This window comes from Atheta coriaria, unplaced genomic scaffold (assembly GCF_025399875.1).
Source record: "Atheta coriaria isolate IRGN ID8LTWV9N9 unplaced genomic scaffold, Caltech_Dcor_3.1 hic_scaffold_3_pilon, whole genome shotgun sequence".
In the NCBI taxonomy this organism is placed as follows: domain Eukaryota; kingdom Metazoa; phylum Arthropoda; class Insecta; order Coleoptera; family Staphylinidae; genus Dalotia; species Dalotia coriaria.
The window spans coordinates 9,446,111-9,466,413 of NW_027045445.1; the positions used below are offsets into that span (position 1 = coordinate 9,446,111).

Consider the following 20,303-nt stretch of genomic DNA (forward strand, 5'->3'; position numbering starts at 1 on the left):
AACACACCTGAGCCGCGTACACTCCGCGCGCTTCTTCTGGCGGCGAGCGCGCGCGCGCCTCAAGAATGCCGCTGCCGTCGCCGGCTGCAGTTCCAGCCTACCGATGCATACAAATACGGCGCGCGCGCGCACGTTGAGTCTTGGGCCGTGATCGCGCCGTGTGATGCCTCTCTCGATATCCTGCTCCGCGCGCCATCCAGCCAGCGGGCTGGTAGGGGAGCACGCAGCGTGCAGGTAACAACGTGCATACCAATGCTCGTTCCATCCACGTCGCTCCGACTGCGCTGTCCTACTCGCACGCACGTGCACGCGAGCCGCGCAGGTCTGAGTCAAACCGGAGTGTACTACCAGTTCGCCGTGCGGACCAGCTAAGTCATATACGCTGTTAACATATACGAGTTGTGCGCATGTTTGTTTGAGCGAGCGCATTCCAATCGTGCTTTGCGCGCTGAGTGTACCTGACCGCAGTAAAACTACTAAGGGATTTTAGTTGAAAAATATCCATCGTTGCGTTGCGCCGAGCGTTACTCCGTCCAAATCGGGTGCTCTCTTTCAATGCGCGCTGGGCTGCGGCGGCTGCGACGAGGTACGAAAACGCGGAGCGTGTGCACACACGGGCGGACCGGGGACCGGTTGTGTGGAAAAGTGCCGAGGAATCGCGGAAAACTTTGAAAATTCGCGCGCAAGTCAATCGGCACGCTCGTGTTTCGGGGCGGCGTATGTTGTGTGAGTTTTTCGGCGAATGCGCATCGGACTTAAGTAGTGCAGTGTGCGTGCGGACGATTCCACCGCCGGGATTCAACGTGTGCATCATTGGATTATCTTTTAATTAGTGCATTGGGATTTAACAGTGGACATGCGGGAACTTTACTAAGGATTTCGGATTATATTTAAAACACATGGTAAGGACCTAGACTACTTTCAGAAACATCAATAAACTACTTGTAGTGTAATATGTTACTTATGCGCATGTTACTTACGCTTAAGTGTAGAATAACGGTCTAAACTACGTAAAAGTCAAATTATCTTAAAATCATTAGAAATTTATGTTTTTTTATGTTGTACTTTTAATTTGGCATGTATTAATTGCAGAATTATGTCGAAAAACTTATTATTTTGATAGTTCTACCTAATTTTTTTATGTTTTTTCGTACAAAATTCGAGTTTTTCGCCCTATAACTTTGAATGCTGTGAAAAATTCTTCAAAATATTATCGTGAATGAATGTAGAATGATATTGAGAATGAATTAAGTGAAAATTCCTGATTTTCTTCGCAACATTGGGCAATTAATTGAAATTTACGCGAAACAAATCTGACATTGAACAATTATCTGAGTTATTTTTCAGTTACTCGAAATATAAACAAGATATATTTATGGTTTTAATCAAAAATTGTTCGAAATTTACCTGGATACTCAAATTTATACAGATTTTTGAAAATTTTGTTTATATTAAAATTTTAACCAAATTTTAAATTTATTTATCTCGTAACTTTTTTAAATTTTCATGCTTTCTCTTACATAATTCCACAGTAAAATGCTAAATTTAATGCAGAATTTAGTTTTCCAAGCATCACTGTTGTACCTCTTTACATTTCCGTGCAATTAAGCAATAACTGGGACAAAACCCATCTGTCACTTGCTTATCATGAGTTAATTAATTAATTCTTAATGCACAAATGCAGTTACACTCACAATTCTCGCATTAATTTTCTACCATTTTCTAGGAATAACTTTTATTTCACAAAATATGAATTTTATTTCTATATTTATTCTGTAATTACTTTTGCTTGTAACTTTATACACAAACCTCCATTCACTTAAATGTTTAGTTAATTAGTTATAGAATTAAACACAGAATGTGAACATTTGCAGCAATATTATAGTGCTTTCAAGTAATTTATTAATAACCACGACAAGACCCAGTGTCTGTCACCGGATAGAAACGAAATATCTATGAAATTATTAATTGCACATTAAAATAAAACATTTAAACAGATTGTATGATCAATGAAATAATAAATTTCAGTAAACAATTACACAGTTAAATGTAAATGTAAGCGTTGAATTTGAATGAAAGGAAATTGAAAAATCTCAACGCATAATTTTATGCCAGCCAGCATGCGAATGATGTGTGATGGCAGGTGTAAAAACGCGTGGCGATATTCAAGGTTAACAATAAAACACTCAGCACTCGCGCGCGCGGCAATGATGTTGTGTTTATTCTATTCACTTTCATTGCATCAATTTTCTTAATATCGCAATCGATGCAAAAGCATTGCTATGTGTGTGCATAATATGTGTCACCCGTATTCATTCGGATTTAGGTTATGTTAGGCCAGATATCAGGTTATGTGGGTATAATAATGTTTAATATTTGATTTCTTGCGTTTGTATTTACTAATGATGGAATTTCCAGTGGGTAGTTTCAACTTACATAATTCAAATAATTATATTTATTGTAATTTCAAGGATTTTTATTGAACTAGTGCAAAAAATGATGATTTTACGCACTCTTTCAAATTGAAAAACTGTTTTTTAGGTTAATTTAGTTAAAAAATTGAATTTTTTCCATAAAAACGAATAAATTTGTGGTTTTTTATCGAAAACATTAAAATTTCACATTTTTTTGAAGAAAATTTGATTAAAATTTTGAAATTTCAATTCCCATGAACTTTGTTTGGAAGCGCTCCTCGCTATCCTTGAATTTCTTCGCGAATTCGCAGTCCGGTCGCGGCGGATGCATTAAGATCAATTAATATCTAGCATTAGCGGCGCTGCAATGCATGCCCGAACCTCATAAATACAATGTCGGCATGAATACGGCACGAGTTTCGAGATCTACAGAAGTAGTGCATACCCGCCGTATGTACTCTATACGCATACGCATTTGCGAGTCACGAACCGTCATAGCGCCGTGAGCACAGGAATGCGCATAACAATCCGCGCTCATAAACACCTTCGATTTAACACGGCGCGCGGACGCAAACGCGCGCGCACGCTTTATTTCAATGCGCCTATTTATTTAATATACACTCGGCTTTATTTCTGACCCGAGTGTGAATCATTTCGAATCAATTTCATGCGCTTCGAATCAATTTGAGCGTCGTTGTTCTAGCCACACATGCGCATTATTCTCACATACGAGTGTATGAACACACATCAAGTGGAACTAGTTGGTTAGTCTTGGGCGGTGTTAATATTAATCTATTTAATTAATTACCTTCTATTGGCTTTAATTGCGTCTTTCCTGTTCGTGCTAATGGCATTCCGGTTAGGGCAGACACTAATGAACACCGCCTGTGTTTTCCAGCCTTTATCTCCGCGTGGAATTTGATATTTTCGACGTGTCCGTTTCCGCAAATGATTTAACACGTTTTTTTTGTTCTTCTGATTGTAATATACGGCATTTACACTTAAATTTAGGTTAGGTTAATGTAGAGTGTAATGGTACAACAGTACACAACGCCACAACGGGAGAATCTATAACTAAAATACGCGCATGCGTATTGCTAATGTCGGTAAATCTTCTAATATTTGGTTGTTTTCTCAGGTGGTGCACGGCGAGAAGCCTCGGTTAGAGATGGTGGGGTCATGCGTGCCGGGCTGTGCACGGTGAGCGCCCCTCTGGCCGCGTGCAGCCCCGCAGGCGCGCTACCCCCGGCCGCCCGCTTCCTAGCACTCCATCTGCTGCATCAGCAGACAATCTACTTCATCGTCCAGGCCAAATCGCGCGTGCGCGAGCTCTACCAGCAGACATGCCTGCACTTCGCCCAGCAGGGCATGCTGGACACCGACTTGTTCGGCTTAGCACTCATATGCGGTAATTATAATTTGTGTCAAATTGGGAATCTACGCTTCATGCGCGTGAGTGTACCAAACCGGGCGCATTCCCGCGGTATACAAATGACCCGCTCTCTTCTTGCGCATGCGCGTGTGTGTGTGTGTGTTGGTCGTGCGCGCGAGCGATTGCTATAAGAGGCGAACCGATTGCTACCTGTCTTTAGCCGCGCATTGTTTTGTTGTGTGTGCGCGTGCGCGCGCGCGCCACAAGCCGGTTCATTTTTCGCCGGGCGCGTTATTTATTTCGATGAATGTGTGTTTGTGAGTCGGGCATGCCCGCCGGGGGCCGTCCGTAATTTTTACGGGCCTCGGATGACCTGATGATGCTACTAAATTCCACATCCACGCCACGGAATCATAATCATCGCGGCGAGTAGTTTCTTCTCTCGCATCTTCTCTTTATTATTATTTTCGTTCGAGGAATTGTTTTAAATCAGGATCGTAATGGAATGTCGGATCGGCATGCCGCGCAGGCATCGAGAATGCACGAATTCCCGGTTTCCGTCCACCTTTCGACGGCTCGTGTCACGCAGGGAAAGGATATTCGGTCGCAAGCGAGTTATCCCCTTATATGCGATGTGGATTTGATCTTTTTCACCGTGGAGAGAAGAAGGTGAGGCGCGACAGGCGCGAGACAAAGATCGAGCGAGGTCGCGCGCGCGCCGCGCTAGGCACTCGGCGTGGAATGTTGCAGCGCCAGGACAGCATTCCTCGCCGACGGGTACACTCCGGTTTATTACTGCTGGCGCGTTTCGACTTCGGCCAATCGTTTGATATAACTATTCGAGACTTTTAAACTCTTTCGCGCGCGCGCACACACCTAAATAAATAACCATTCACTCCATTTCCGCTATTTACTTACAGATGGCGAATATTTGTTTGCCGAACCCGATAGCAAGCTATCGAAATATGCGCCGAAATCCTGGCGTTCGTCGCATAGCCATGGCCTGGACGCGAACGGGCGGCCGGCGTTGGCGTTCTACTTCCGTGTGCAATTCTACGTCGACAGCCCTCTCCTGCTGCGCGACGAGACGACGCGCCAACATTACTACCTGCAGCTGCGGCTTAATGCCGCCTCTACTGCGGCCGCCGGCGAACATTCAATCCGACTCGGCAGTTTGGCGTTGCAAGCTGACTTCGGTGACCATGGCGCCGACGCTGCAGCCTTCCGCCCTGAGGACTACGTGCCTAGCGGTATGCGAGAGCCCGCTGTGCTGCGCGCCCTCGAAAACGCGCATCGCGGCTTGCGAAACGTATGCAAGATGGAGGCGCGTGCGCGTTTTATCGCCGAAGCATGCAAGTTGGAAGCGGCTGTGAATGCGCATGTCTTCCAGCTGCGCGCTTCAAAGCATGAGCCTGCACCCGGCGGGCTCTTGCTTGCGGTGTGCCCACGCGGCCTACGCGTCTGCCCCGACAACAACCCACCCTCATTGTTCCTATGGAGCTCCATCGGGAAGCTCAGCTTCGAGCGTAAAAAATTCGAGATTCGCACCGGGCATGAAAAACTTACATTGTACACAAGCAGCGATGAGAAGAGCCGACTCTTGTTGTCGTTGTGTAAAGCAGCGCATCAATTCAGCATGGCGGTTGCGCCGAGACTCACCGAAGCGAAAAAAGAAGAGGAGGAGATGCAGCGATGGGATTGCGATCAGCGAATTTCGGTGATATCAAGCACATCATCCAACACCACGTCTGGAATAGTCAGCGATCGAGTACACAGTGAGGATGAATTGGAAATTATGATCACAAGTCCACCAGCGCCATCTACCGAAAGTCTAGCGATAGCGCATCTATTGGATAGCGGGCCTGCAAGCTCACGTACATCGAATGCATCTGCTGTTGGCGCGTTGGCGACCTTGAGCTTGAAGGATGAAGAAGTTCCCAGCGAAAGCAGTGCGGGTAAACCTGGAAAATTCACTGGATCACAATGTAGTAGTTCGTGTAGCACTGTTGTTGTGTCAACGTCTGTTATTCTTCCAAGTAAGCTAAACAATAACATTTTTATAATATTAACCTACCCCCATTGTTATTTTTCACAGAAAGTAAACGGAGACCCTCTACTAGCAGCAGTCTAGAACTAGGGTACTCACACACGGCGCAAAACTCAGTTGTAAGCGATTCAACCTGCACCGATCAGGATCTACGCGAACCTGTCTACACCTCAGGCCCTGCACCGAGTAGTCACACCAGCGGCGTGTACACACTCAGCTCCAGCGAGCAGTACACAACACCCAGCGAAGAATATAGTACTTTAGGTGCCATACCACTGGAAGAAGATCAAGTTGACGGCTATCGCAATCGTTCTAATTCGAATGTGAGCAATTCGGGTTCATTCCGTGGCGATGGCAGCGATCCTACCGACAATCAACATACACTACTCTCCGCTGAGGAACTGTCAGATTTGATCGTCGGCAGGTATCCTTCCTGTAAATCCGTGAGCAATACTCTAGATTCAGATTCTGATTATGTTACCTTACCATCAACTTATCAGGGTTACATTCCTATACCACCCAAGCGTATTGATTCGATTGAACCGCGTGCCAGACCCCCACCACCTCCATATCCTGCTGCTTTCGATGAGGGTATGCTGCGGGATCCACCGCCATACCCCGAGAACCTCCTACCTCCACCGCCTCCGGTTTACCCTTCGGAAGAGGTCACTGCCAGATTCATCACCACCCGCCCGCCGAATATCCTCACCGCACATACAAGTCTTGTTAGTTCCTCACCTAGTTACTCCAGCGCGCCTAGCGTACCACCTATTCCTCCGAAACACCCACGTTCTTCACTGGGTTCCATCATCTCTCCTAATAATTATCTAGATGTTGCTGCTTCCAAGGCGGCGTCTGTTTTGGTCCCGTGTACATTCCTCGCTCCACCACCACCTCCACAACCTCGTCAACCACCTCCACCTCCTCCGCTTGCTACTGTTTACACCAGTCAGCTATCACGCTCGCAGATTGAACAATACCAACAACAGATGTACAGCGATGTTGACTTTGTTGTATTCCCTCTGAAAGAACCTGCGATTAGTAAGCAGGAGTATCTTGAAGCTAAGCAAGGTTCGATTCTTGCTGCGCTTGCGCAACAACCCATGTTTTATCGTTCCAATCCATACCTGCATCGGTATGCCTCCAGTCAGAACCTCTCCGACACCTATGTTCAACTCCCGGTTTATGGTAGTCCTAGTATTGCCAGTACAACAGGAAGTCTTGAACCCGTACCGCCACCGTTACCGCCGAACCGACCTCGTAGCAACTTCATGCGCACCCGATCGGACGACAATATCCTCAACACGCTGGAAATGCCCGGCGCGAAGCACATCTCACAACCTACTAAACTACGCCGTGTTCCACCACCACCGCCGCCACCTGTCGACCGGCTCGACAAGCTGCAAGCGGCCGAGAAGGCGCTTGATAAAATACCCGAAAAACCCTCCTCTGCCAATGCGTCCAACAAACCGCTTGATATTCGCACACTGCGTGAAAAGTCCAAGAAAATGGACCTGCCACTCATCTCTGCGTTGTGCAATGACCGCTCGTTGATTAAACAAACCAAGGCGTTTGTTATGCCGAAACATCCGATGTCCATCTCGACACTGGAGTCGAAAATGTCGTCGACACGCAGTAAATATCCAGTCTCTGGTTTGAGTAACAACAAGATGGCGAACCGCAAAGCGCCGAGCATCAGTCATCGACATCCGGCTGATAAATTGCCTGAAATACCACAACAAGCGACTGCGCAGACTGCCGCTGATGGCGTTATTCCACGCGCAACGCCCAATAACTACGTTCTTACCGATCCGCGCGCGAAACACAAAACGATGCAGTCGTTGTCATGATGATGATGTGCAGCGTTTGGGAAACAGTAGCAAACTCAGGGTGCCATTAATTCCATATTTACACATACTTTTAACGGTTTTTAAATCATCCTTATGTAAAGCCTGATGGGTTCAAATTTTATCATTTTCATTTATATTACACACACACATATACATCACCTTCAAATTATTCCGATTTCCGGATGATTTTGATAAAGGTGCGAACTAAAAATCCAAAGTTGACTTGCGAAACACTTGGTTTTGGGTTTTTGCTTTGCTTGCTCTTCATATTCCATCGCGAAAACCAAGATTTAAATCCATCAGCCCGTGGTGTTTATTATCGCTAGAGTATTCTATATTTTAAAATCATAGCTCGATCGATTGTAAATACGCATACGATATCTACTAAATTATCATGATACATGGCCATTTTCGTTTTATTTTATTTTAATGAATAGAGGTTATGTCCGGAGTGCACACACGACAAGAACACACGAATGGAATTGAGTTTGTTGTCGACGAATTGAGTAAATTTACGTTCCGCAATCTTTGTTTACTACGAATATTCAATAACCGACGCATCCTGCACACGGAAATAATGTAATTGGTTTATATATTGACGATGATGATAAATATTTTGTATACATACGTATTACCTAATACAATTATATTATTATTAAATAATTTTTATTCTTGCTCAATCATTTAAAATACTACTTATGATCTAAGATGATATTAAACGATACAAATTGAAATAAAATATACATTTTATGCATGTGATTGCTTATTTTATCATTTTGTAGTGAAATAATGAGAAAAGTCGAATATTTTTGCTTTTGCGCGCGAATTCGTCCCGGTAGTGTTTAATAAAAATGTAATTCGTTTTTATTCTCTTGTTCCAGACATAGTATGTGTCAATTCTATCAATAAGATTCGCAATTTTATTTTAAGAAATTAATTATATAAAGAACTAACTTTAACCCGCGGCTTTGCTCGCGAATATCTAAAATAATGAAGTTGCTTCCGTACGCGTCTGTAGTCACAGAAGAAGTAACAATGAAGTAGAATGGCGGGAAGTTTAAAATGGCTGAAAGTATAATCTATGGAAGTATAGTGTACAGTCTCCATAGTGTAGTCAATTGGATTTGATGTTGACGTAGCTGTCCGTAATACAGTGTGATAATACAGTGTGATGGTACTATAGTACTTAGGTTTGAGCTTCATTGCTGGAATGCTAGATGGCGTTAAAGTAGTCAATTAGCCAGATGCAGAGGTATTAGGCTAAACAATTTCTTTATTTTATTTTAAAAATAATTTTTTTATTAAATAAAAAGTAGCCTATAACCATTCGGGGACCACTAAGAATATGTGTACAAAATTTCATGATGATCTGTTAAGTAGTTTTTGCGTGAAAGCATGATAAACATCAGGACTTTCGCATTTATAATATTAGTAGGGATTGCTAATAATGCACTTCAGCGCGCCATCTCGGATTCAACTATTTAACTATAACTATGATTGAATCTCAATGCCAACTTTTATCCTATAGAAAAAGGCTGTCTTTAGGGTTTTCCCGGCAATTATTCCAATTTTTCACGCTGTAAAAACCATCCTTGGACTTTAACAAACATTTAAAAAAAGAATTGGGCAAATTCGTGAAGGCGTTGTTGAGTTATGCGCTTACCAACAGATTTTCGATTCATTTTTATACACTTTATTACATTCCAACAAAGTTTCAATAAGTTATACTTTAAATACCTTCGATTTTCTTGTGGAAGTTGAATTTTGAGTTTAATCCAATACAATAACAACAGATTCCCCGGCCAGAGTGAAATATCCTTGAAACTGATTGATTCCGACTTGGAATCCGCCTGTGGCCCAACCAAAACATCCCCACTGTACAACAACTTCGACAAATCAGCTTGCTCTGGCCTCTCGCCGAGATTACTAACGATTACAAACGCCCTCCTCCTCGGATAATATCTCTGAATCACCAATAGATTACCTCGTGAGTACTTAACCTCACTGTTCGCTTTGTTTTCGCCATCTTTCATCACGGAATTCACATAGATCGACGGTGATTCCTTCCTTAACTTAATCATTTTACCAATCAACTCCACTTGTTTGAGAGAACTGTGTGATTGTCTGCCTTGTATCCATGGTAGAATTCCACGCTCGGTGAATGATTTACTTCCAGTGTTATCAGACCAAATCATGGCGCCTAGGTGATGCAAATGGCGGACGTCCGGTGCGTCGTTGTAATGATCACGTATTTGCCTCATGCCAATCTCATCACCGTAGAAAATACTCGGAGTGCCAGGGAGCATTAGTTGTAATAATGTTGCACCTAAAGTAGCATTACTAAAATGCAGACGATTTGCAAGCCGGACTGAGTATAAGTCACCAATAGACCAATGTATCCATGGCATTGAAGGTTTTGAGAAAAGTGTTGAGTTTTGTATAGCGTTGAGTTGGTCACGAATCGTTTCGACGCCATCTTCTACTTTGAATTTCACATCGATGAGATCCACGTTGAGCAAAAGTGTGTTCATCCATAAGGTAGGCATTTGTTTGTACACCTTGTCAGAAACAATCAAACATCTATCCGGACCAATCAGCTTCTTCCAACGACGCAGTGAATATGGAAAGTTAGGATCATCAACAAAATGCTCCAAGCCTTTTAGATAAAACCATCAACATCGTATTGCAACCAAAACAAAATGGCCTCTGTCACTTCATCAGTATTAGGATTCTCGGGTCTTGGCACGTCGAAAACCAAATTATCAAGATTAGCATCTGAATCGTTAAACTCCTGCACTTTATGTGAGTTTAACTTCTTCACAAACGGATACAGAGGTAAATCCAACACCAATGAAATATTCCTAAGGTGTAACCCATCAACCAGAATCTTAAAATTATTCAATGTCCCCAACTTTGGATCAATCTCCAATAAAGTCGTCAGATTCTCATAATCTTCCGGATAATGATGTGAATGGAAAATAGAATTAAGTCGCACGGCCCCAACGCCCATATCCTGTAAATATTTAGCGTAATAGGTTATACCAGTCAAGTCCCCAACGCCATCTTTGTCAGTATCATGAAAACTCGCCGGGAATATCTCATAGAAGACTTGTCCTTGATACCATTGCGTTTGTGGATTGCAGGTTTTCGGTAAAGTGGAGATCATCGTAATAACCAACGCAGTCATCGCCACCAACCCGGCTAGAAAGGACCAAGTGGAAATCTTTCTAATCAAAGGCCAGTTCCATTTCATGAAGTGGTAATCATCCGGCGGGTTACGAAACGTCAACTGCATCGGTTGTACCTTTCCATTGGTGTCCTGCGCGGTGGATTCTTCATTCTTAGTGATATGTTGGTAATGTCGATGGTTCAGGAGTTGAGTACACACAGGTTCCGCCGCGATGGATGAACTAGAAGAGCCGGAATCAGCTGTTTTATGATCATCATCTAAAAATATCAAATTTAATAAATTTTTATAAAATAATTTGATTTATAAAAAAATACCTTTGACAGATTGTAATTTACTAGCCAATTCCGCACCGATGATAAACGCTGGAGGTTCGGGTGGTTCAGGTAAAGGGTTGATGAGGTCATTGGTGGGTGGTGAGGGTGTTATCAGTGGGCACGTGGATGCCACCTCATCAGCCAAGAACAGATTGGTCGGTGACGGTGGTAGGTTACCACTGGTCGACGAGTTAACCCGCAGAAAGCCGTCCATGCTGGGCGTCGCGATGGTTAACACCAACTGAAATGTTTGTAATTGTGTTCGATTAAGTCAACGGCATGTGTAGCACTTAATTGGAATCAATTGTATTGTATTACAGCGATAAGTGTCTGGTGTCGTCGCTGATTTCGAGGCGTAGACACATTGTGATCAGCTGACGACTTTTATTTTTAGCACTGCGAAGAAGTACGACGACGTGCAGCGTCGCGACGTTTAAATATAAGATCAATATTTTAAGAGTTTTAGGTTATACACACAGATGGCGCGTGTTATATCGTTTATTATTGTTTATTATTGGTTTTATTCTTGATAAATGTTTTGATTTTCAATAAACATGGAATAATTTCATACATTTATTGATCACATGCAAATTATTCCACTAAAAAGTAGTAAAACGTAAAAGTTTGATAATGAAATCTATAAAATATGTAACATAAAATATTCCACTTGTGATTGATGATGGCTTATTCATCTAATGTAGAACTTGTCGTTAATTTAACTGCTTGTGTGTTCATTCATCGCGATTGTGTGCAACTAGACAGAAAAAGTGTTAAATCTTGGCGCAAAAAATTCGCTCAAGTTCAGCGTCATGCACGCATGTGATGATTGCACGGATAAAACTCCGAAAAGTCGTAAAATGATTTTTTATTACCACCCGGGTCATCGATTCAAATTACTATCTCTACTACTACTATAAGATGAAAACGCATCTTGGATTTTGATTTATTTCGTGTCTCTAACTTTACTCGAGAGTGCTAAATACATTTTTTTCATTTTTTTCATTTTTTGTGTTTTTTATTATTAGTTAATGGAGATTAGTGATTGTCAGACATTACTCTGGACTGCTTCATTCTGCCGATTGTTATTATATAAAAGTTCGTGGCACTTTTTAAGATAACGTTGATTTTGGTGCAAAATTTGTGAATTTAAAAGAATGGCACTGGAATTTTTCGCTGGGAGTCTTGGAGGTAAGTAAATTAGGTTATGAAAACTAACCCCAATTGACACTTATTCAAATAAGGCTCATAGTTAGGTTAATCAATGTCTTCATCGTAATTAGCATCGCGTGACGAAAGATACTTTCATTGCGTAAACAGCTTAAGGTATTAGCTTATTACCCGAATGAAAAACTTCATTAATTAGTCATTTTGCAGTAATTGTCAGTCATGAATCATAATTTAGTGTATTTTACTTAGCCTTGAATTGATAATGTAATTCTTTTTCCAAGGATGCGCTGGTGTGCTAATTGGACATCCATTCGACACGATAAAAGTACAAATACAGAATTCTACTTCGAAATATTCAAATTCACGTGATTGTATACGCAAGTTATACACACGCGAAGGCATCCATGTTTTTCCGTGGAATGACAAGTCCATTAGCTGCAGTTGCTGGAATCAACGCAATCGTTTTCAGTATCTACGGACAAACACAGAAATGTTTCAATGATCCAAACGCATATAAAACACATTTTTATCCGGTGCTTGTGCTGGTTTCTTTCAAAGTGTGATTGCGTCACCGATGGAATTGGCAAAGGTGCGAGTACAAGTTCACAACACAGTTGGTCCTTTGGAATGTATACGTCATATTTATCACTCAGAAGGAGTGAATGGTGTTTTCCGTGGGTTGACAATGACAGTACTTCGAGATGTGCCAAGTTTTGCTTTGTATTTCCTAACCTATGAATACCTAGCGCGTGAACAAGATGGCCGCCATGCTGGTACGTCGCAGTTGTTAATGGCGGGTGGATTAGCGGGTGTTGTCAGCTGGACGTTAACCTATCCATTGGATATGATCAAAACACGCATGCAGTGTGATGGAATCAATGGAGTTAGTCGATATGTGAATGCGTGGGATTGTTACAAGAAGAGTATTGCACAAAATGGACATCGAGTATTGTTTCGTGGTTTAACACCTACTTTAGTCAGAGCTTTTCCGGTGAATGCAGTGGTTTTCACTGTAGTCACGTGGACTTTACGAGTTTTAGAGAATGGGTTTAAGTTTGATTTTATTGTTATGCCACAACTGGCTGTAGCGTAAAATAAAAATAAATTTATGCATGAAAGTGCAAGATCTGCAAGTGTAATTTATGTAAATTGTTTAGTTATTTAATAAATTATGTTTATTTGTCATTATTTTGATTTTTGTGTAATGTTTTCTTTAAAATTTGACCTCACATACATGAAATATCATGTTTTTCTTTTTAATTATTCGAAATATCATTTTGAAGAAATGAGAAATGCAAATTAAAGACTGTAGCACCCTCTAGGATTCAATTATTTAACTATAACTATGATTTTATCTTTATATCAACTTTCATCCCTTATTTAACTCCCTTTAAATTATAATTTTTAATATTTCAATAGTTATTCTGCTATTTGGGGCCAAGACGAATCCAAAAAATCATAAATCATCAAAATCTGCCCAGCCGTTCTTGAGTTATAAGTGTTGTAACTAACTCAACCTAATTTTTTATTATAATAATTACAAAAAAGGTAAAAAAATAAAAAAAATTAAAATATATTAATATTTTAAGAATACAATTACTAAATAACTTCATAATAAAATCAATTATTATTAGGTATTATTATTATTGATTAAATGAAAGCTTGCTATGATCGCACATCTTAAGATTGCAGCATGGAAACGAAGATGTGCTCGCGCATAAAATGTGCCACGCGTTGCGTCACGGCACACTCTCGCACACTCCATTTTGTTGCACACTTATTGTTTGCGTCGGTTTGCTTGTTCAAACTACTTTGGACGAGTAAAAAGCAGCGCACAACCGCCGCAAGTGCACGATATCAGCGGCGTCGCATTAGTTGGCGATTTGTGTTCGCGTTCACGTGCTGCTGAAAATAAAAAAACATGGCGATTGTAACCGCAAAGTAGACGGAATATGGTTTCCGCAAAGGTCACACGGTACATTAATTTTTTACTACTGTCGATAAGCTCATATTAATAAAATAAATAAATAAATAAATATTAAATAAATTTACAGATACTTTTTTGAAATGATAGTTTCACGTTAATTTATGAGCGGATTAGTTTTATGGCTGTAATTTGGCTGCATAGAGTGCAGTGGAGTAGCAGTGGCGCCGCCAAGCGGGAATATTTTAAACTAAAACGTGTTTTGAGGGTTAAACTTGTGAAAAATATCAAAAAATGATAAATTGACACAATTTTCAACAGAATATTTAATGTACTATTAAATCTAAGCTCAATCTAACCTCAAATCTGATTTTTCTTGTGTCCTGCAAGTTCTATAACCTAAATTGTAAATATTTTGAGGTTAAAACCTTCAAAGGGAGGTTATAATAACCATTTAAACCTTGTATTTACTTAAAATATTACTGATCACCCTGATGAATCACTTTTATTGCGCTAATGAACTCATAATATCGTTTTACGACTTTGATAAACCGAAATCTCGCATATTCATTCAATGTTTTGATGATTAATACATGTTATTATACAGTGCAATATCATATACGAGTAGGAAGCATAATGTAACACATAAATAAACACCTACAACATATCCAATCTAACAATGCAAAAGAAAAAAGAAACTGTTGAAGAATGTCGCTAATCTCCGCAAGAGAGTGACACATTACCAAAATGTATCTTAAAGTGCTAGCCGAAAATAAACACAACACTTGTCTGCACGTTTCTCGTCAAGGCATTCGTATATTTGCAAGGCACGATTAATAAAAGTGATCGCAAGCCATAAACGAAATAGTAAAGCATTTGTAAAACAAGAAATATTTAAAAATATATAATAGCATGTCAATGTTATATCCCCATAATATATTTTTAAAATTGCAGTATGTATGGACCAATGTTTCTGTTCAAACTATTCGTTTAAAATTTAGACTCTTGTTTTTATACAGATTTTATACCAAAATAAAAAAGTTAAGTGAGCATCTCTTATTTTTTGTTGTTTTGATTTTTTTTTCTTCTGTTGTTGTAAAATTCATCACGCCCGATTTAAGATTATCACTTAATCATATTGAATTTTGGTCGTCCTTTCCTCCAGCACCTAATTATTGGCCTCCTCAATATCCTCTTCAACTTCGACAACTTGCGGCGGTTCCACATCTTCATTCGCATTCAGAACATTGAGGTTATTCACGTTGGCCAATTGATGCAACACATTCAACTGTTGTAGGTTATGTGCATTCTGCGCTTGCGCCTGCTGTGCTTGTATATCATTGTTTTGATTATTATTATTGGCTGCTTCACGTTGTGCTTCCAACGCGATCATTTTCTGCCGTTTCTCTTCCATTAACTTCTCACGATGTTTATGAATAAAATCCCTTACATTCGGTAAGCCTTGAATGACGCACGCCGACAACGCCGATCTGTAAATATTCATATCAGTCGCTTCGTACCATTCATTCGTACGCTCATCATAACACTCCACGTGGTAAATGGTGGTCACACCATTGAAGCCACCAATAACAAAAATCATATCATCGATCACTTCGATTGCAAAGTTACTCCTTGGATTGTACATGTCCGGGATTTGGGTCCAGGTGTTCGTCGCTGGGTTATACTTCTCCCCGCTGCACATCCGGCTGATACCGTTGAATCCACCAACGACATAAACATGCCCATGGTAAGATATACAGGACACTCCGGATCTTCGTGAACGCATCGGGTTGATCAAAGTCCATTGATTCGTCTCAATATCATAAACCTCAGCGGAATGCATGCATTCCTGCCCATTGAAACCACCGGTGATGTAGATTTTACCATTGAGGGTACATGCGCTTGCGTCTGATCTTTGCATATTCATAGGACTAATCAAAGTCCATTGATTGGTCTTCGGGTTGAATTTCTCAGCGGTATTCTGACGATGGTGACCATCATAACCTCCCATGGCATAGATGGTATTATTGTACACTGCGGTACTGACATAACAACGACGTGCGTGCATCGGGGCAGCTTCCCGCCATGTTTTTGTCACAGCGTCAAAACATCGACAACTGTTGAAGTAGTCCATTCCATCAAAACCTCCTATAACATAAATCTCATATCCCACCACTGCTGTACCATGATAAGCACGTGGTCCACTTGGGTCTGTTTCTTCAACCTTCACCCAGCGATCTGCTCTGGTATCATAGGTTTCCATGTAATTCGTTGGGGAACCCCCACTCCAACCTCCCAGAGCAAACAACACCTCATGTGGGACCCGTGGGCGAGCTATCTCTGGAGTTGGTACTTCTCCATCACGATGTGAGATGGTTTCCAGGTCATATAAAATTTTAAGGTTTCGATGATCATTGGACGGGAGTCATCACTGCTGGTAACATATGGATGGTCTTTAACGTGTTCTAAAAAGAATTGTGTGTCTAAAAGTCCTAGTCGGATGCATTTCATGAGTGTAACAATGTGTTTCTTGCGTTCGTCGGGTTTGAGGTTAATCCATCTCAGAATAGCCTCCCAAACCATTTCTTCACTTTTTACATTGAGCTCATCAGCGTTGATGATCGTCTGCAGGTCATCAACTGGTAGATTGACTAATTCAGAGCTTTCAACTGCTATCTGAGGAAAATATCGCATGATATACTTCCAGCAAGCGTCGTGCAGTTTTTGTAAAAATTGATTTTTCGCGAATTGCATTATACCGATGCAATTGCTCGGAGTTATGGTTTGTTCCAGATAATCACAGCACATGTCCAAGATACCCAAAATGCTTAAATAATCTGCGGTTGCAATTATTTTATAGACATTCTCTTGGGTAATGTCCAGTTTTCGCAGATAGGCGTAGTTTATCAACAGGATCATCATTTCAGGGGAGACGCCTGGTAAAAGGATGTTTGTCTTGTTCTTACCATGGAGCGATGTTGTAAATACAGCTCTAAAGATTCAAAAATCACATTTAAACATTAAAACTTAAAAATTTAATTTTTAGGTTATTAAATATTACTTAAAATAAGCACTGCATGAGCATAGAATGGCTCTGTGAATAGGATACACAGAACCATCGTCCAGCAAGATGGTCGCATCGCAAAGTTGATTAGACTGTTGAAGTTCATAGAGTGCTTGCATTGCTGGAATGCTCAAGCGACGGCCCTCGCCAAACTTGATGGTTTCATGCGGGCCGTCGGTGTTACTGCTGGTAGCCGGCTGCATTTGCGTCATCGCCGCCATTTTGCTAACTAACAAGAACTAGCACAAGCTATTACACAAGCTCATCTGATTCTAACACCTGTTTAGTGTATGTTTTTAATGAGAATGTGTGTGTGGTGTATGAGCGTGTGTTCCCGAAGCGATTGATTGAAGAAAATACGCGAGAAAGTTTGTGGTAAAATCGAAGAACACGACGCCAGTGGAGGATTTCTTGTGCTTGTGGTTTTGAAAGGATACTGTTACGAATCAATCTGGAATAAAATGGGCAAAATGTTTAAGAGGGGTTTGTAGGAATCAAGAGAAAACAAAGTCTTACTTTGATATTTTCGGCCGTTTTTTTGCCTTCCCACAACCAGATTTCAATATTTGTAAATTATTCGCTAGACAATTGATTTCACTGTACGTTGTTGCAGGAGGCGGCGAGTCTGTTATTGAAAATTGTGAGTTGGTAAAAAGTTTGTATGTTGAGGTAGAAATATCGAATATTTGTGTAGAATTGTAAATATAATATTGGGGAACACTGATAATTTGGGCGGATTACTTGAATGATGTATAAAATATCAGAAACGTCAAAATTCAATAATCTGTTCGATTCAAATCTGTCTAGGCACGTTATTTTTCCATGATACTGTTATCGTATCTAGGCAAAGTCATTGTAATAACATTCATTCAGACTTCATTCTTGAATTTCAAAAGGAAAATTAATTTTGTTTTCATATTTCAGATTTTTTTGAGGTTTTTAGATTCTGGTGTAAGTATAAAGTGATGGTATTATGTTGGATATATTAAAATTGCATTCAGGTGGTCTGAAAAATTGTTTTGCTAGCGTGGGATGAAAAAACTTTGTTTATTTTTAACGAGAAATTAAATATAATTAGAAATTAGGGTTATTGATGAAGCTCCGAATCCAAATGCATCAATTTAGACGTGCAAGAAGTTGCATATCTTACTAAACACACTAAAAAATAAATCTTATAAGAAAATAATAAAAATTGCCGTTTATTTTACAAATTTAATTAATTTTAACGAAAATATATGTTTTGATTACTTAAATCACGACTTAAATGATGAATAAAATGTCAGAAACGTCAAAATTAAATAATAATATTCAATTACATTGTTGTAGTATATTAATTTTTGTTTTAAATTTCAAAACTTTTGAATTTTCAACATTTGGATGGAATATAGAATATCAGTATAGTTTTTCAAATATAACATTGCACCTAGTTGACCCAAAAAACAGTTTTCCCCGCGTGGGAGGTAAAAACTTTGTTACTTTTTAACAAAAAGTTATTCATAATGTAACCTTAGTATTTGTGAGGTTATTGATGAAGCTCAGGTTCCATTTGCGTCATTTTACGCGCACAAAAAGTTGCATACCTTACAAAACACCCACAAGAAGAAATATTATTGAAAAATTAGGATAATTTGTGTTTATTATACTTATTTATTATGTTTACTTAAATATATTGTTCAGATTATTCACATAAAAACATTTTTATTGAAATCTGAAACAAATCCCATTCTTCTCTCGTCAATATCTCATTAGAAATCAATGTTAATCCATAACTCCATAACTCCATAACAAAACAACCAATTCCTAATCTGCAGAACGCCGCAATGTAATCGGTAACTCACCGTGGAAAAGTGGCCAACCCGTCAGCGGAAAATCGACGGTAAATCGCCGCGTAAATCGGGGAAAACCGGCGCTTCGATCGCACGCCCTGCATTCAGGTGGTGTCGACCGAGGAGCGCACAAAACACGCGAAAACACCACAGCAGTACGCTCGCGAGCGCCTCACACGCATTTAACAAATTGTCTTTAACTTTAAACTCACAACAATCAAAACAACCCTTTAAAAAATTTTAACAAAAAAAACTAAACTAAAAATCAAACCAGTGTTTTAATCATTAAAAAATACTTCAAAGCGTTTCACGATGAAACTCGGATTGTTTGTCGCGTTGTTACTCTTAGTCGGCAACGTGGAGCGCATCAAGGCGCAAAACACTCTCATCGAAGCCATCCCGGAACCAATCAACAAGGAAATGAAGGATCCACTGGACTGTCACCGAAGTACTTACACCTATCGTGTGACTCAAAGCGATGCAGTTGGGAAACAATGCTGGGATACTGTCACTGTTATGGCTTGTTGGGGAAGATGCGACTCAAACGAGGTAAAAATAAAAAATATTTTTAAAAATTTTTAAAATTCAATTAATTATTATTTATTATTATTATTATTATAATTATTAGATTTCCGATTGGCGTTTCCCATACAAAAGTCCTCACACCCTGTCTGTGTCCACTACGGTCGTAGCCAAGCCGTAGTCCAACTGCGACATTGCGAAGAAGGCGCCTCTGAAGATGCTCGTCGCTACGAGTACCTGGAGGCGGCCGGCTGCCGCTGTCAGTTGTGCTCATCGTCGGATACATCCTGCGAAGGATTGCGATATCGTCCGCATCGTTCGCATCCCGATCAACTTGGATTCCGCGCTTAATTTCAGAGAGATATAAACTTGATTTAAAACCCAAGCGAAAAATTCTGTACTTGTATAAACATGTCTCGAACGGTTTATTACTCCTGCACATCTAATTAGCGCTTTTTATTATATCGATATAAAGGCGGAGTGGGCGGTTAAAGCTCGTCATAGGCTGGGTGATGAGCTTTCACTTGTGTACACAATCGTATAATATTTATTATGTTTTTCTATGTTGGTTAATACCTGTGTATTGGGATTATTTGATGGTGAAATGTATGTA

The 20,303-nt window shown here is 40.4% G+C and overlaps 5 protein-coding genes across 5 annotated transcripts; 3 read left to right on the top strand and 2 right to left on the bottom strand.

Annotated features, from left to right (window-relative positions):
- The first annotated feature begins 223 nt into the window (after positions 1–223).
- ex (FERM domain containing expanded) lies at positions 224–8,442 on the top strand. The gene is made up of 4 exons (XM_065317482.1): positions 224–902; positions 3,553–3,822; positions 4,707–5,822; positions 5,882–8,442. Exons 2-4 carry the CDS (start codon positions 3,594–3,596, stop codon positions 7,681–7,683), a joined length of 3,147 nt encoding a protein of 1,048 aa, XP_065173554.1. The 5' UTR covers positions 224–902; positions 3,553–3,593; the 3' UTR covers positions 7,684–8,442.
- Positions 8,443–9,019: 577 nt separating this feature from the next.
- On the bottom strand, positions 9,020–11,635 carry LOC135803789 (neopullulanase 2-like). The gene is given in 4 exon segments (XM_065317483.1): positions 9,020–10,354; positions 10,357–11,130; positions 11,188–11,428; positions 11,506–11,635. Coding segments are annotated over 3 exon segments (2,049 nt in total). The 5' UTR covers positions 11,402–11,428; positions 11,506–11,635; the 3' UTR covers positions 9,020–9,293.
- A 287-nt stretch (positions 11,636–11,922) lies between these two features.
- On the top strand, positions 11,923–13,542 carry LOC135804286 (mitochondrial basic amino acids transporter-like). The gene is given in 4 exon segments (XM_065318112.1): positions 11,923–12,375; positions 12,636–12,759; positions 12,761–12,879; positions 12,882–13,542. Coding segments are annotated over 4 exon segments (843 nt in total). The 5' UTR covers positions 11,923–12,341; the 3' UTR covers positions 13,448–13,542.
- A 1,532-nt stretch (positions 13,543–15,074) lies between these two features.
- Positions 15,075–18,172, bottom strand: LOC135789531 (kelch-like protein 10). Its single transcript, XM_065299390.1, is given in 4 exon segments — positions 15,075–16,669; positions 16,672–17,270; positions 17,340–17,793; positions 17,859–18,172. Coding segments are annotated over 3 exon segments (2,046 nt in total). The 5' UTR covers positions 17,564–17,793; positions 17,859–18,172; the 3' UTR covers positions 15,075–15,446.
- Positions 18,173–19,286: 1,114 nt separating this feature from the next.
- Positions 19,287–20,067, top strand: LOC135804061 (thyrostimulin beta-5 subunit-like). Its single transcript, XM_065317822.1, is given in 3 exon segments — positions 19,287–19,717; positions 19,797–19,821; positions 19,824–20,067. Coding segments are annotated over 3 exon segments (480 nt in total). The 5' UTR covers positions 19,287–19,480; the 3' UTR covers positions 20,042–20,067.
- The last annotated feature ends 236 nt before the right edge of the window (positions 20,068–20,303 follow it).

What these genes read in the sequence shown, in the direction of transcription:
- ex (XM_065317482.1), top strand. Translation starts at nt 3,594, where the DNA reads ATGCGTGCCGGGCTGTGCACGGTGAGCGCCCCTCTGGCCGCGTGCAGC. An exon ending in CGGCTTAGCACTCATATGCG is followed by an intron (nt 3,823 to 4,706) that starts GTAATTATAATT and finishes ATTTACTTACAG; the next exon opens with ATGGCGAATATTTGTTTGCC. An exon ending in AACGTCTGTTATTCTTCCAA is followed by an intron (nt 5,823 to 5,881) that starts GTAAGCTAAACA and finishes TATTTTTCACAG; the next exon opens with AAAGTAAACGGAGACCCTCT.